Source organism: Choristoneura fumiferana, chromosome 27 (genome assembly GCF_025370935.1).
Source record: "Choristoneura fumiferana chromosome 27, NRCan_CFum_1, whole genome shotgun sequence".
Classification (NCBI taxonomy): domain Eukaryota; kingdom Metazoa; phylum Arthropoda; class Insecta; order Lepidoptera; family Tortricidae; genus Choristoneura; species Choristoneura fumiferana.
Genome location: NC_133498.1, coordinates 10,539,787 through 10,555,535, shown reverse-complemented (window position 1 = coordinate 10,555,535; position 15,749 = coordinate 10,539,787). Strand labels below are relative to the sequence as shown.

General features: G+C 41.7%; 1 protein-coding gene across 1 annotated transcript; it reads left to right on the top strand.

Annotated features, from left to right (window-relative positions):
- Nucleotides 1-1,842: 1,842 nt before the first annotated feature.
- LOC141443347 (aldo-keto reductase AKR2E4-like) lies at nucleotides 1,843-14,825 on the top strand. Its single transcript, XM_074108588.1, has 8 exons — nucleotides 1,843-1,948; nucleotides 7,132-7,230; nucleotides 7,915-8,025; nucleotides 8,268-8,339; nucleotides 9,152-9,268; nucleotides 9,977-10,147; nucleotides 12,399-12,602; nucleotides 13,773-14,825. Exons 1-8 carry the CDS (start codon nucleotides 1,889-1,891, stop codon nucleotides 13,962-13,964), a joined length of 1,026 nt encoding a protein of 341 aa, XP_073964689.1. The 5' UTR covers nucleotides 1,843-1,888; the 3' UTR covers nucleotides 13,965-14,825.
- The last annotated feature ends 924 nt before the right edge of the window (nucleotides 14,826-15,749 follow it).

Genomic DNA, 15,749 nt, shown 5'->3' with positions numbered 1-15,749 from the left:
TTACAGAAATAGCGTATCTTTAACTTCCCTTAAAAAAAAGCCTGGGTGCCGGTAGCCCAGTAACACACTGTAGATAGGCAATGCTAATATATCAATACTGTGGAGTCAAAGTTATCGATACTATCAAAAATTCGATATATCGTTGCAACCCTACTTGTCAAAGGACGCCGCGTGCGAAGGTAAAGCCATAAATCGCACGCGGCATCCTTTGACAGAGGCGGCGCGTGTCAAAGCGGCGGCGCGATACAAACACCGGCCATTTGCCGCTCGGCACGGCTGCCAAATTAGGGGTTTTCCCCTCAAATTTAGGGGGTAAATAACTGGGATGGGGTATTTTTAAGGATTTTTGGGAAGTTTTGCTTTTTATATTTATTTTGTATTTCTTATATTTCACATTATTTCTTGATATTTGCACGGATATATAATGAAAACTATCCCGACAAAATGATACTTGTACAATGAAAAATTAAAAAAAAAAAACATTTTGTGGGTACCTCCCATAGACGTAAAGTAGAGATTGTTTGTATGTAAGTAAGCCGATGGGTGGAAAATTAAAAAAAAAAACTGAATGGTAAGTATATCAAACTTACAATCCTGCCTGATGTCATTATACGACATGTTGCTGTGTGTGTAATCATTCACTTCAACTCTTGTGGCACTACCTATACTAACATGTTTTAGGGGGATTTCCAATTAATTATAGCAATTTTAGGGGTTTTTAACTTAAGTTTTAGGGATAAATATTTTTGAGAGTTGGTAACTCTGCGCTCGGCCCGCGCGTGTTTGTGACGACGGGCGACGGGCGCGGGCCCGCGCCCGCCCCGCGCCCGCGCCCGCGTTCTGTGTGAAGGCTTCCATATACCGCCATGCAAATACGCCCGTCGCGGGCCCGCGCACGACCCGCGCCCGCTCTCTGTGTGTGTTGCCCTTAACTGTTTTTTTTAAACGTTTTTCAATAAAAAGACTCGTCAAGGTTGTTTACCCTTTTTCTAATGCTAAAAAAACGAAGTATAGGGGACGCCAGCTCTAAGCATCTCACTCTCGTATTAAATAATAGCGTCAGCGGGACGGCAAGATACGAAGTTCAAATTATGCGCTTCGTAGTATAGGACCTGAGGGCCTACTCCGAAATTCAAAAATCTAAACCGTTGTACCGTTCCTCGCTCTCTCGTATATACAGTATAAGTGTCAGAGGGATGGAACGACACGGACTTAGATTTTCAACAACTCCATTTCTAGGGCCAGAAGGAGGCTGTCAGATACTTTTCATCACACTTGCTCGTAAACAGTGTCGTAACATGCAGGCTACCTTGGTTGCAACCCCCCAAATAAAACCCTCGACCCATGAAACCCGTGGTCGGTAAATGAGTCATTTCCCGCACTAATTTTGTTGTCATGAAGCCCAAGGTCGGTCAATGAGTGTGATACTGCATGGCGTGCAGCAGCGCCTGCAGGAGCGCGGCGCGCGCATGGTCAGGCTGGGGTTGGGCGGCGCGGAGGCTGGCGCTGCCAAGAGCGTAGTCAGCGGTATCGGCAATTTTTGAAAAAAATCTTAGTTTTCTTTTACAAATATACAATTTTACTCGCAAATGTGATGAAAAACATTGTATGTCGCACGGGCGGTACTAGAATTACGAACATCGACGTCTTCGACTTCGGGCTTCTAATAGACTCTCGTTCGTAATTCCTTGTTTACCGCCCTTAAGACACGATGTACTATTTGCACGCTCCGCTGTGGCAAATATGAATGCTGGTGACTGTACAGCGAATAATTTCCTTCTCGCTTATCGCCATCGATGTACAACATATAACGCAATCATAGTAGCATTGATTGCTAGTAAACTAACAAGCTTATTACATATTATAGCTTAGTGGCGCGCGAGCAACGATGTCGACCGGACGCAGTGCGATGTTGGTTGTTGCGGTGATAATAGCTGCGCTTGCGCCGGTGAGTTGTTATGAAAATACATACGGTCACGGACTGGAACCATTTCACAGTAAGCGTATAGTGACATCGTATTAATATTAACGTGGAAAATCGTAATGGCTTTTCCTTTGAAAAGATTCTATGGTGGCTCATGAATTAAAGTCCTTGACCGTACAGTATGGTGTGCATGCGATACAATTTTTCAATTTATTAAAATGTTTTACGATTGTAGTGTTTAGCGCAATGAACTCTTTATTGTACAAAATAAGCAAACAAACACAGTAAGGTATTTGACAACTGAATTTGCCATATCTTAATATTATTATGAAAATATAGATATACAGATAGTGTTGAAAATTGGATTTATAGTGATTTTTTGTAAAATCTATATACCTGTCTCTTTCTCAAACGCTTTTCTCTATGCAGCAAGTATGGCGGTACTGGCGTGTGACGTAACATGCCAGTATGTCTTTCTCTGTCTAATCTTGAATTTCAAACCCTCATAACTTTGATATTTGTAAAGGTAGCTTAAAAATTGTTTCTTTATTCGATAACAGGCATTGTGTAGTTTTAATTTATAAAACATATACAAAATAGTCAAATACCGTATTGACAAACATTATATAAAGGGGCTCCTAGACGGGCCCCTCTTACTCACATGTTAGACAGGGATACCAATAGTTGCTGGCCACATATTGCAGTGAAAATATGGCCCGTCTAGGAGCCCCTTTACATAAAGACGAATTTTCAAAAATGTTTCGCTTGCAGTCTCTCATTATTTCTTCAATACTATATGCGTTAAGAAACTGATAGCGGGTAGAACGCTCGTCGAACTACAAAATATCTTAAACTAAACATGAACTAAATACGTTTTGTGCAAGTCAAAGTCGAAGAGTATAACATTTCCTAAAAGGTTCCTGGTAAACCATATTTTCAAATCCTATGAATTCTTCCAACTCGCCTTACCTCTTTCGTTATATCTACTGACCTATAGGAACCAGTAAAATAAAAATAAAACGAACATCTAAGTAGGTACCTAGCGCGAATTTCAACACGGATAATGAAAAACATGATGTGCTTCGGAGCAAAAAGCTTGTGTTTACAATCTTATAGGACCGGTGACCACCGTATGCTCAGTTCACCCATCAAGGCTAACCACTGCGTCGTGATCGTGATTTGACTTCTGCAATACTGTGGCCTCCACTCACACGCATCATATGAGATAGAATCAAATGTGTTGATTACAATCTTAAATTAAATTTATAGTATAAGTATTAAATGTATAATCGATAATAAATAATATAAAAGGTAGATTAAGTACAATAAAAAAACTAAAACTACATTGAATTACTTAAATAAGTAAGCTAAAACTATAATAAATCTAAAAAGGGACCCTGCGGCATGGTACCAAAGATACTGGCAGCATTTCCCCGCTGGATCGCAAGACTGATGCGTTGAGCGAGGAAACTGCCAGCTCTTCGGTCTCCTGTGGTATCTCTGAGTCTCTTTGATAAATCTTTGAAGAGACCGTATTACATACATTTGTATCAAAAGTTAAATGAACTGGCTTCCCTAGTACCTATAGGCAGTGCCACGAGAGTCGAAGTGAATGATTACCTACACACACAGCTACAAAAATAACTGATTACACAAAAGGAAAATGAATGAAATGAATGAGTGAATGTCAAAATCCTGCTGTCATTACACGACATGTTGTAGCTGTGTGTAATCATTCACTTTAACTCTCATGGCACTAGATCTTTTACACTAAAAAGCATGAAAAAAAAAAACAAAAAAAGCACGAGCCAGCAGGAGTGATTGAAGCCCAATATACTCGTATAGTTGTAGGTGAGGTAGACCATTATAGGTCCACTCCTGCTGGCTCGTGCTGAGGCACCGACTTCAGACTGGTAGAAAAATATTTTGATGGTTTTTTGTAGTCGGTTCTATTTTTTGTTATTATTTTTTATATTTAAGTTGGAAACCCCAAACAGCCAACACGGTGTTTGTGAATGGATCTTGACATTGTACTACCTGGTCATTCTACAACCTGGGCATCTGGACATTTTACGACTTTGACGTAAGACGCCGGAGGGGAGGTGTTTGGCCAACACTGTGTTTGTGGAAATAACCCCAAAATCACAACTGCAAAAATATAAAAAAAAAACTATTCAATTTCGTGAAACACAATTAATGATTACGAATATGAATGTATTCAATTATATAAAGGATTAATTCATTTTATTATGGATAGTCCAATTAGTTTTAAAATAGTTTTCAATTTTGAAACTGTTGGCTAAATATGCAAGCTTTTAAAGCGTCTCTTCGTAAACAATAAAAGAAAAGAAAAACCGCGCAACAATTTTTTTTCTATTTGAATTTTGAACAGATGTCCTGTTCATTAGTCGAGCGTACGTTTTTAACATATAATATTATCATTTTGAACAAAACATTGTTTTTTTTCCTCGCATTCAAAGTGAAAAGTAGAGTGTTTAACGCGAGACTAAACAACCATAATGCCACTCGAACTATAGCCACCCTCGCTCTGCTCGGGTGGCAAAGCATCTCATGTCATTATGGCTTGTTTTAGTCCCTTGTTGAACAATCTACTATTATTGGCAGTTTTATTTTAATACAAGCTTTTTGCTGATTGTCGGTAGGTAAGTACATTGTAATGACGCTACTTGTTTGTAACTATGTCATCCAACTAAACTACATTAACGTACCAAATTTAAAGCCGATGCCACGAACCATTGAAGAGTTCCGTTCTGCGGAGACGATCCTGGCAGGACCACCAGAATTTCACTACCAAATTAATGTTATTGTCGCCGGACTTCCATGCACATATAAGCGTGCCAAATTTTAAGTCAATCTAATCTAACCGCTGGAAGTGGGTCAAAGTTCGGTTGCAAGATTTGAACCGTGCATAGGTAATAGATACATACATATTTGCAAGTTAAATACTAAAAGCTTGCAAAAACAGACACAAAATTTGGCATTTGTTTTTGTTATTTACTTCATGCTTCGCACGGTGATATACATAAGTATCTGTCTTTTTATTTTATCTATACTTATTTTATACTAAAGGTCATCCTAATTGAGATGAATCCGTGGTTTTAAATCATTCTTAGTACCTACTGATTAATCAGTTGAACGTTGGAACATGAGTATTTATTTTCTTAAAGACAGATATCTATGTTGCCACAAAAACGTAGATAACTTTTGAACAAGTGATTAAATAGTAAATACTAACGTATGTTTTGCTGTGCTTTGTGAGAGTTCCGTTTAAATATTCCGTTTTTGAGGTTTTGATGTATGTAGATTAGGATATTTTGGATGACTATTAATTTTTTTTTGCAATACGCCGTCGAAAATGAAATACAAACTTTTATGCGAAATTAACTCAGTTTGTCCTATTTGGGACCTACTTCAAAAAACTGTGCGTGTGCTGTGAGTTTTTGATAGTGAAATATAAATAATTTTCACTTAAAATTAAATTCAACATCTGTATCGAGATAAATTTCCACATAGGTAGTTATCGAAACAGATCACAAAATTCTATGATAATCGGTTAGAACTGCGACTTATAGAGAAGATCCACTGGAAGCTGAAACGAAGACGCTTCGCTTCGCGCCTTAGCTTCGCGCTCTTAGATATATCCGTTTCACAATATAACAGCGGGGCTACTACGAAAATCGAAAATCGAAGATCGTGTCGTTCCGTCTCTCTGAGACTTATACTATTTAATACGACAGGGAGAGGGATGGTACGATACGAACTTCGATTTTCCAATTTCGGAGTAGGCCCTCAGGAACTTAAGTTAAACTTAACGTAGAGCGGTGAGGTATTTCTCTTCTGGGAAAGGATTCTCCCATTTCTATTACCACTTCCCATTTTGTGGGTTCTCTGTAGAGTTCCCATTTATCGTCTGCTTCCTTGGTTCTCTTTTGACTCTGTCACAGACTTGTCACAACAAATGAGTCGTCAAATTTATAAAAATAACCGGATTTGAATAATAGGTCATCGTTCATCCACCATTACCTCTCATATTTCGTTTTCTAGAATTTTTTTACCGTACAACGGCAAAAACTACTAGACACTGGCAAAATTGTCCTCCGATGGACAGATCCATATTTTTTTAAAGAAACAACAACAATATAAAAATAACCAAAAAATAACACAACAGGTACCTATAAAATGGAGCCACCTTATCCCAAATTTGAACTAAATTGAAGTGTCTGCAATAAAATAAATAACTTTAAAGAAAGAGCTGACGTAAACCGATCAATTTAAAATGAAAGAAACAGCATTTGCCAGTAATCCTTAAAACATAGTCTAGAATTCTGTCTACAATGGACTCCAAGAAGATTCTCCGTCCCAACCCTAACGTGGAGGAGGATTTGGCACACGCCACGAAGATGGACTCCGCCATGCTTTCCAGGGTTAAAGCGTACGCTACTGTCAAGAGGAAGTCTGTTAAATTCTGCCATTGCGAGGTAAAACGGGAAGTCAGAAGGTCCCCAGTACATTCCCGGAAAAAGGCGAGACATTTTAATTTTACGACGTGTATTCACCGTGTGCTGTCAATATGTCCATTATTTTTGCAAGCTTTTATTCTTGACCTGAGGCTTTATTCTCTGACACATTTGAAATCACAATCTTTTCACCAATTCTTTCTGTTAAGTGGGTGATAGCAAGCAACAAGCAAGTACGCGTACTTAGTTTATGGCTTGACGCAGTGCCGGTTTTAGCACTTCCAGCGCCCTGGGCGAGATTTCCTCGGCGCCCCCAACTTTTGGGAATTTTCTAGAAAGTATAGGCTTCAGGCGCCCCTTTAAATCCGGTGCCCTGGGCGGTCGCCCCACCGCGCCCTACCCTAAAGCCGCTACTGGCTTGACGACCTTTTTTTCGCCTGTGTGTCACCGTAAGAAATCTTGCTCGTATCTCGCAAACATAAAAACCGCGTACTTTAAGTTTGTACGTCTATCACCCACTTTCCACGGCATAAGACGAGGGTAGAAACAGATTGTGAATGCAATCACGAACGTCAGTGCGTTGGACAATAGGGCCTCTGTTTGTTGTTGTGTGGGCCTGGCCCCGGCGCTCGCGTCGGGTGTTACTCAGAATTCTGAATACAACATGTGGTGGGACTGTTGGGTGGGGTGTCGCCACACGCCTGACGCTGGACTCTTCCTTGTTCCCAGGACACGAGGAGCAGCGGCGTGGCGCCGCTACTGAAGCTGAACGACGGCCGCAGCGTGCCCAGCTTCGGGCTCGGGACGTGGCTCGGCTTCTCCAGCCAGGTAACTCATCATCAGCCGGAAGACATCCACTGAAGTCTCCCCTTTAGAACGCCACAATGAATTACAGCTTTGTCCACCGCTTGCCAACCTTGTCTTCTGGTTCGTAGTCGTCAATCGAGAACATTTTTTCCCTAATAGCAAGGCTAATAGTTACTTGTTCTTCGAGTAAGGTTCGAGGTTAGAGGTTTCTACTGACTATTCGGTACGATAACGGTCTAATCCCGACATCTCTATCGACGATAAAACGGCTAAATCGATTAGAAAAAGCTTTATACGTCATAAAAGCGTAAAATAAGCCTATAGGGTTATAACCGAGTTGATCGAATGGTGCAGTCTGATCGTAGCGTTTTTCATAGATAGCCTGTGAGCCCTATTTATAAGAATTTACGATAAATCAGAGCGATTGAACGGTGCTGTTTGATCGTCATATTTTCTTAGCGTGTGTGGGTCCTATTAATTCCGTGTTGGGACTGTACATACATCGTCTTGTTTTGTTTACTAGTTTTTTTTACACTCGAACCAACTGAATCACGACGTGACCCACTGTGGAACCCTTTCGTAGAAAAAGTCATAGTGACATCGCATTGCTTGACAAGGCAATTTAGTATGACACTTACTGTGAGAACGTTCTACGGTGGCTCAGGAATCAAATGGTTCGATTGTACATGCTCTTGTATTTGGCAGGGTGGTCGCGTGGAGCCGACGGGGCACGAGGTGGAGGATGCCGTCATTTGGGCCATCGACGCGGGCTACCGGCACATTGACACTGCCCACATCTACGACACAGAGACACAAGTGAGTCAGCCATATAGTCGTCCTATCATACCTATCATACTTATAATTAACTGCCATTTGGGACGACAATCTCTCTGCGTCTACTCCTAACGACGTTGTCGTTGCACTGACTGAAGAGTATGGCTACTCTGTTGGCGACCTTTGGATGCAGAAGTCGCTGTCGCCATGCTCTCCCATATATATGTGACCATAAGGTAGAATTACTGAAAATTATCCTTTTTAAGCGTTTGCCGCTGTTGCAGGTTGGACGGGCGATTAAGAAGAAAATATCTGATGGTACGGTGAAGAGGGAAGACCTTTTTGTTACTACGAAGGTAAGGGATTGTTTTTTAAGGCCCATACGCTAGCTGACGCGGTTCTCTCGGAGTGGGTGGACGCCTTTTGAAAAATAGTATGAGCAGCGCTAAAGCTACGTTTCCACCTACGAGTATAATGTGCGAGAATGTTTTGCGAGGAATGTGTTTTTAATTAACCAATGAGGGCTATCGCGTATGAATTCGCCGCTAGAGGCGCTAGTGTAGCGTGAGGTCTCCGAAATGTCAAATCTCATAGTTTTTGGGTGAGCTACGCGGGTTTATTTATAATCAGAATAATTTTGTGAATATTTTGCATTACAATTATGCGTTACGGGGCAATGCATGTCTGTGTTTTGAGACAGTTTTGTCTTTCGGAAAGCTTTGTCCTCCCTTTTTTCCGAACAAAACGGGACTACGCAACACTGTGGTTGCTCGATATTTTTATGGTAAGGTTTTAAGGTGTATTAAATATGGTTTTAATCTAAACTTTGCTTTCACGCCCGTAATAACAGACTTTGAAAGCCACACTTAAAAACTCACGCAACAGTGGCGCCATCTAGAAAGACAAAAAACGATAGCCCTCATTGAAACGCTTCATTTACACATCCTCGCACAGCACATTTCTGGTAGCAACAACTGAGCGGAGCAAGGCGAGGTAAATGAAGCGTTTCTATTGGTTAATCGCAACACATTCCCGCATTACTGGTGGAAGCGGAGCTTTACCTGCAACCGCGCTCGCAGGTGCGCCCGCGAAGTGCACCCGACCGGCTAGCGTAGGCCCTAAGGCGTTAATATGTCTTCAATGATCTGTAATATCTGTTGATCTCCAGTTGTGGAACGACAAGCACGCGCCCGAGGCCGTGCTGCCGGCGCTGCGCGCGTCGCTGCTCAAGCTCGACCTGGAATACGTGGACTTGTACCTCATACACTGGCCGGTTGCCATCTTCGTGAGTACAGTTACAGCCTTCTATCTCTTCTAAGAATTTCCCCATACTTTTAGACACGAAGGGTCTTTATTCGAGCATTTCAACCACCTCAATTTTCATGGTTCATTTTTTTGAATAGGCTCTAGAACTGTTGACATTTCCGTTTATTTTTAGACGTCCTGTACTTCTACTAGATAGCCTGGAAACTTTAATAGATTTGGGACCACAAATCAACAAACTGCCGGTCTTGCGAACGGCGCTGATCTTTCTTTGGGAACACCTGATCATGATTCATTGAAAAAACATTAAAATTAAATGAAATCAGACATAATGTTCAGAAAAACACTTATGTCCACAGATTTCAAAAAAAGATCTGTGAATAAACATGTCGGATGAAGGATGAAATCTGGCAGTCGGTTGGTAAACTAAGTGGCTTGAAAATGAAGAGGCCTTTACCCAGCAGTGGGTCGATGTGGGCTGATTTGACTGATTATTCACAGAACATATGGTACAGTCGCCACCAAAATTATTCAGAGTTGGCCGCAACGTGGTCAAAAATATCGGAACATGCATTAATTAATGTATTATTAAAGGTTTTAAAGTTCATGTTTCGATATTTTTGATCACCTTGGCCGCTCCGAAACATCTGATGTCTGTACAAAAAAATATGGTTAATAATTATTTCAGTGATGGATGAGGTTGTATGTTCGTCTGTATGTATCATTCCAGCCCAACGGTTCCCTGGACAACAGCATAGACTACGTGGACACGTGGCGCGCGATGCAGGAGGCGCGTGCGCAGGGCCTCACGCGCTCCATCGGCGTCTCCAACTTCAACGAGGGCATGCTGCGACGGCTGGCCGCCAGCAGCCCCGTCGTGCCCGCCATGCTGCAAGTCGAGGTATGTACGTCAAGGACTTTAAGGTCACAGCTCATTACAGACACCCGGCACCCGACCAGCACCGCCTCGGCTCGAGCGGTTAGTGTTCTCAGTATTCGTCTCATGTATGCGCTTACTACATCAACTCCGTAGCGTCACCAGATCGCCTCACTCGCGAGGTTGCCACGCGTGGACGGCGAGTGGACCACTCGGTGACAGCCCGCTCTTCGCCGCCATAGTGACTACTAGGAAATTCGTGGAGCACGTGAGGTCCACTCGTTGTCAACGCGGCGTCCACCCGTGGACCACCTGTCGACGAGTGGACGCCGAAAGTCGAGGCGGTGCTGGTCGGGTGCCGGGTGGCTCTAATTAGCTGTGACCTTCATTCATAGACCACCATGAACGTTTACTGTGAAATGGTTCCATAGTGGCTCATGAATTAAAATCCTTGAAAAAAAAACATGAAAAACAACAACGACGTACAAAGAGGATAACCTGAAACATGGTGAATCGAAGGAAGTTACAGCGTTTTAACCGCTCGGTTAAGGCTGCGTTTCCAATTTCCATCAATGATGTGGGAGAATACGTTGAGTTGAGAGAGAGAGAGAGAGAGAGAGAGAGAGAGAATTTATTTACACATATTCGATACACATAAAAATACATCAGATGGAAAGAATAAAAATAACGTTGCGAGCAATGTGTTTGTGTGTTTGTCATGAACCAATGGAAGCGCTTCATTGACCTGTCCTCGCTCAGCGCTGCTCTTGTGGAAACAGCTCAGTGGAAAGAGGTTTTTGCATTACAAAACAAGGGAAGGATGTGTTGCAGAGTCGGTACTTAGGCACTAACAGCTGCCAGTGGCACGCTTCCACCTCACCACAACCCGCTCGCTTATTTCAAAATAGTCAACTACACGCACTCGCTAAGTATGCATCCTCGGACCGCTCAGCTACAGTACCCGGCGGGCGGCGATAAAAATAGCACATCGGTCTTCAGAAAAAGGGAATTAGCTGTTCACGACGATTTCCGAACACTAGCCACCGTCCATCAGTCGTCGTATAAGTGACGTTTTATATGAAATAAATACTGATTGTTTTTTGGAGTCTTTTTGTATTTTTTATTTCAACTCCAAATTTGTTACTTTTACGGGTATATCGTGAAAAACCATATCGAAACATAGATGTCGCTAGTGCTGCTGCTTAAGTAGCGTAGTAGAAAAAAGCAATCTGAGATATGTGCGCATAGGAGAAATTCGTGTCCTGTCCAGGGGTAGTGTAGGATTGCTGAGGACCTAGGTTCGATTCCCAGCGCTGATTACTTTTTTCTAGTTTTTCTGCGCATCCATGTCTCAGTTTGTATTTTCGAAATAAATACTGCACCTTCATGGACTTAGTTTAAGTCAAATTAATGTAATGACATGTAAATAAACTTCAGATATCTATAGAGAGCTGTTGCAACTACTAGAAAAAGGATAGTTCCCTCTTTTTCCTAAAGATGACATCGTACAATTTAAAGTTTTGGGGGGTTTCGACAACTTTTTATTATATATTTTCATCTAAATGCGTCCGTACTCTATTGCACCTGTACAACGACTGACAACCGTCACATAAGTAGTGTGTCAACGCTCTTAGAAGCCGAAATTAGCCGATTCTCTTTCCAAAGACGATGTGCAATCTTTATGGCCGGGTATTGTACCTTCAGCCAAATAAGCGGTCTATCAATTTTTGAACAAGTTATTTATTCCTCTTAATGGCGGCCATAAGGCTTGGGCCAATGTCAGTTAAATTAAAGATAAATATATTCTTCTTATGCATGTTGTACGGTGATTGTAGTTTTTGCAACTTGATAGTAAAATTCCAGAAACCACGTGGAGACCACTTGCGCATTAAAAAATGTCAGACACGAGAGCAATATAGAATTATCGCCGCATAAAACACTATCAAAATTATACTTCAACTAGCCAAAGAAGCAGAAATACCAAAACTAGATATCGTCTACATCCGCCATGTTCGAATTGAACAAGTTCCTATCAAACGAATATGGCGCCAAAGTCGAACTTTCAAGTTGACAGACACGTCTATTGGCATTATTGTTTTATGACATGCAAACGATTATCAACTTTCGGGTGGTAGACCACATAATATATTTGGCTGATGGGTACCTCCCACATCTCTGGTGAAACAGTCACAACGTTCCACGTCCTCGCACCGCTCAGCTACCTCGTACGTCTCTGGTGGACACACAGTCTTATCCCTGTATGCTTGTGTTCCAGCTGAACTTAAACCTACAGCAGCCGTCCCTCCTAGCCTACTGCCGCCAGCAGAACATCAAAGTGACTGCGTACACGCCGTTCGGCTCGCTGTTCCCAAGCAAGGCCGCGCCGCACGCGCCGCCGCCGCGGGTTGACGACCCCGCCCTCGTCGCCATGGCAACCAAGTACAACAAGACCGTGCCGCAGGTCGCGCTGCGGTATCTGGTGAGTTAGTTGGCGCTGTGATAGTTTACTGTGGCGACTCAAAGATGGCGCTATATTTAGTGTGGGTCTAAGCACAGCACGACTGAATTTGGGCGTTATTATGTTATTATTATTAGCAACACATGTACGACTCAGCCGCAGAACTTTGGTTGAGGCCCGACCGCGGTTTGGTTCTACGCCAAAACGTGACGTAATTTCGGCTAGTGTGTCTAGCAATGAGGGCTAAAACACAGGCAAAATATCGCTAGATGGCGTTAGTATCGTGCGTGAGGCTTTTCTGTACGCTACGGTCTTGCTTACAATAATTGGCTCATTTAGTTTATTAGCTAATTCCAAGCAAGACCGTAACGTCAAAAAACCTCACGATACTAAAGCCATCTAGCGATATTTAACCTGTCTTTTAGCCCTCATTGAAATAGCATAGCAGGCGTACCTGATTACGTCTCATTTTTGTCGCGTTATTTACGTGCTTATGTTGTTTTGTATCAAACCGAATACGTGAGATTGTACAATCAGCCGCGGAACCTCGTGTTCCGGCTAAGTATTCTAAGATACTATTTAACTACCGAGAGATGACGCGCTTTATTAGAAACCATGTCGCTGCCCAGCAAGGGTGACTACGCTCGCCCCCGCCCCCGTGAGATACTAGACGCGCAACATTCGTTAGATGGCGCTGGGGTCTGTCGCGTAGTGTTCGCCGCCCGCTGTTTATAAACGAAACGAGACAACGCTGCTACTCGCCGAGAGATGGCGCTTACTTGGCGTGTGAGATGCATCTTGCTTGTAAAGAGAATTTTGTTTTTCAGGGGACTAATTTCTAATATCACAAACATGATGAATTATCAAAGATGTGATCGATTGTGATTTAAGAATGACACATTTCTTGTTTCGTAATATTTTCACAATTTCGAACAATAACTCATGACTAAATTATTCTTAATTTTTTAAACAGCTTTGCTAATGATGTTTGTTCTCACTATCCTACTAATAAACGAGAATGTTTGTCAAGATGTTTGAAATGTAATCAATCATTTCGTGGAAACCGATAACGCGTATAAACCGATTAAGAACTGGAATGGAGATAGTTTAAGGCCCGAGAAAGACTGGACAATTCTTATCGTTGATTCTATTTTATTACAGCTTAGTTCTCAACTCTCTCTTTCTCTTCAGCTGGACCTGGGCGTCATCCCGATCCCGAAATCAGTGACGCAGTCGCGCGTGCAACAGAACATCCAGCTGTTCGACTTCTCGCTCACTCCTGAGGAGAAGCAGACCCTCCAGAAGTTCGATCGCGGTTACCGCACCATCGACGTCTTGCACTGGAAGGACTCGCCTTACTACCCCTTTGAAAAGCCTGTTTAGACCTTCAAGAATCGTCCAAGTTGCATTCCACTGCGCGGTTCGATAGACCACTTCGAAATCGTTGGCTTTACACTTTGCAATGTAATAAAATACAACTTGCACAATATTTCTTTCGAGCCCCTATCCCCTATTTCAAGAAACGTGACAATTGTCGTGTTCTAATGTCAAGATTTAAGCTCCATTTCCAGCAATAATGTGCGAGGAATGTGTTTTACATCAACCAATAGAAACACTTCATTTACCTAGCTTCGCACAGCACATCTCTGGTGGAAACAGCTGAGCGGAGCGAGGCGAGGTAAATGAAGATAAATGAATTTCTATTGGTTAATGAAAAACGTACACATTCTTCGCAACACATTCTTGCACATTATTGGTGGAAACGCAGCTTTAACGCATTCACTGCCACCGACGCACATATGCGTTTTCGGAACTTCGCCCAGTGCCGCTGTCATAACTATTCATACATTTTGAACGCACACGTGCGTCGGTGGAACCTGTGGAAGTCAAGTAGCAGTGAATGCGTTAACGACAAATCTATATTAATGTCGAGTGAAAAATAATTTATGTTTCACAACATTCAGAAACGAAACACGAAATTTATAAATAAGAAAGATTTTTTCTCTGACGTGATTTTAAAACGATTCTCTGGATAGAAATAAAATTTGTTGTCCTGTATAACTTTTTTTTAATGATAACAAAATGTGAATAAAACTATGATTGCTAACATTTATGAAGACATACTTACACCTACCCAAAAGACCTGACTAAGTAAAGACACTGTGATGTACTTGCGTAAATAAAATGGATTGTTTAGATTTTTTTATACCAATGTGAATGAAAAATTAAATTTGATTTCAAATTCGTTGGTGTTTTTTTATAAAACTACAACCAATATATAAGCAGGCATCAAATCCCTGTAATTTGATATTGTAAATGTAGGTTCACATGAAATGACTTGGAGCGTTATCGTTCTTCCACCATTCTCTCATTTTCGTATTCTAGAATTTGAACTGCAGCATATTTTCTAGCATGAAACACTAATTTTGTACCTCGTTCCACATTTCATCCTGTAATTGGGGTTTAATTCCCGTAGCAATTAAGCCCTAGGTTTCATCTCATCGTCTAAGTGGCTAAACTTTATTTGTGGTGCGTAATAGTAGGCCCCATTTATTGGAGCATACTACCACAGAATCAAAAGCAGCTATCGAATACATACCTGACAATAGTTATTTGTTATGCAAGGCTGGAAAGTGACTGTTTGGCACGAGTGCTTATATTGAAACCTGAACAAGCGAAGGATTCTAGGATTGAACCACGCGAAGCGAGTGGTTCAAAAGAAGAATCCTGAGAGTAGTCGAGACGCTAAACAACTTTACAGCCGAGCGAAACACAATTTTTCACCTCACGACAGCAAGATATTATTAATAAATAACAATAACAACATTAATAACAAAAATGAAAACGTGTTATATATATAAAATGTATCTACCCGAATTGTATACAACAAATCAACACTCTATCGTACTTAAGATGATTCTACAGCAATTTTGTGGCCAGATACGAGGTTGTGAAAGTAAGCGGTTGATATGTATTTTCAAGGGGGCCCCCGTTCAAGATAACGTTCGAATTTCAAAAACTGTTTCCAGCCAAGAGGATAAAAAGCGATTTTCCACGAAGATTTCGAAGGATAAAAAGAAAGCTTTTTCGAACTAGTGAGGTGAAATAGTAGATTGATAACCAAGGGTGGAAAGTGACCCATTTCACCCGAGATATTTCTGCCAATAG

Coding starts and splice junctions, on each gene's coding strand:
- LOC141443347 (XM_074108588.1), top strand. CDS start 1,889: ATGTCGACCGGACGCAGTGCGATGTTGGTTGTTGCGGTGATAATAGCT. Junction 8,340..9,151: donor ACCTTTTTGTTACTACGAAG/GTAAGGGATTGT, acceptor GTTGATCTCCAG/TTGTGGAACGACAAGCACGC. Junction 10,148..12,398: donor CCGCCATGCTGCAAGTCGAG/GTATGTACGTCA, acceptor CTTGTGTTCCAG/CTGAACTTAAACCTACAGCA.